General features: G+C 37.9%; 1 protein-coding gene across 1 annotated transcript in view; it reads right to left on the bottom strand.

The window, feature by feature from the left end:
- The window catches only part of cdk9 (cyclin-dependent kinase 9 (CDC2-related kinase)), a 5528-nt gene extending 4755 nt beyond the window's left edge, over nt 1-773 (bottom strand). Inside the window, exons 1-2 of the mRNA XM_023397845.2 lie at nt 702-773; nt 463-576 (exon numbers count right to left, since the gene is read on the bottom strand). Of these exons, the coding sequence (XP_023253613.1) occupies nt 463-576; nt 702-742 (155 nt within the window). The 5' untranslated portion in view covers nt 743-773. The remainder of the gene's footprint in view (nt 1-462; nt 577-701) is intronic.
- Nucleotides 774-1370: the final 597 nt, after the last annotated feature.

Below are 1370 nucleotides of genomic sequence, written 5' to 3'. Positions count from 1 at the left end.
CAATGCATGATGGTTTAGCTTGACCAATGTAGTGTTCATCTTCCAATATATTTTGGTGTGCCTCGTGACAATTCTTTTTACTGCACTACATAGTTAATACATTTCACAGTTAAAAATTCAAACAGCAGTACACAACGTCTGATTAACTATATAGTGAGTAGTTGGATGTTCCAAACAGGCATCCCAGATGTGATGAACACTGATTGGAAGAGAAAGACTCCCCCCAACAAACAGCCAACCTGGTAGACACATTACATACAGTGTTTATTAACTAATATATGATCCTCTAGAGATCACCTGTTTCTAACAGTTAAAACCAGGTTGTACGTGAATAGAGGAAAACAAAACATCCAGTGTTTACCTGTTGTCTCCTTATGACTAACGTTCCCTATTAGCATAGCTAGCATTCGCATTAGCATTCACAGATGTAAACACACAGTAAAATGTTTGTGTAGCACTCACCCAAAGGTCCCCTGTCCTATCTTGGCCATTTTTTCGTATTTGGAAAACTCATCACAGAAAGGAAATTCAACCCCATCGTAGTATTTCGACATTATGGCGGCCTCCCGGTCGGGCCTGATGAAGAGACATTTCACTCAATATTGGGATATTTAAGTCAACACACGAGCTATATTTAGGTAAATAAACTGATGTAAACACACATATTTTACAGGGAAAGCCGTAAGTGTCTTTAATCTTACTTTTCAGCCCCACCGGCATTGCTCGTTCGGTCCCGCTGCATCCTTCTATCTTTTCTGCTACACGATGACGTTATGCTACGTTTAAGTGCAACTCGGACTTCTACAATTCAGCAGTGTAAGGACTAGTTTCAATAAATCATCAATACAAACAATGATAGTAATAACAACAGGTGGAAATACAGATACCCGATTCACATAGTTTACGCAGACAGCAATGCAATAACCCTAAATAGAAATCAAATTATTATATATTGTTATTATTAATTATTTGAAGTCTGTTTGAATTCTCATGTCATCTGTCGGGTGACAAGAGAATTACATCGTTTCCATATTAATATCCCGTGATTGTAATTTTTCCCGGTATTTACTACTGTGCTGGGTCGTATAGGGTAACACATGTACATGATTACATGCAAACGTTACCCATAACAACCAGTAATATTTTCAACCCAAAAAGTAGGACTCACGTGAAGGCAGCAATATGGCTGAAATTATTTGATAGCGACGCCTGGCGAGTCGGAGTAGTATCGCCTGTAAAAGTGTGCTTGTTAAAAATAGTGACATTACTTATTAAAAAAGGGTTCTAACCCCGTAGATACAAGATTCTCTTGCAAATGAGTTATAAAAAGGTCGGCTATAAAATATGGCCGCCATCAATCAAAATATAAA

The sequence above is a fragment of the Seriola lalandi genome, unplaced genomic scaffold (assembly GCF_002814215.2).
Source record: "Seriola lalandi dorsalis isolate HSWRI2012SDOR001 ecotype SW California unplaced genomic scaffold, Sedor1 jcf7180002054939, whole genome shotgun sequence".
NCBI classification, from domain to species: domain Eukaryota; kingdom Metazoa; phylum Chordata; class Actinopteri; order Carangiformes; family Carangidae; genus Seriola; species Seriola lalandi.
The sequence above is the reverse complement of the archived record's forward strand: the minus strand, read 5'-3'. Positions and strand labels throughout refer to the sequence as shown.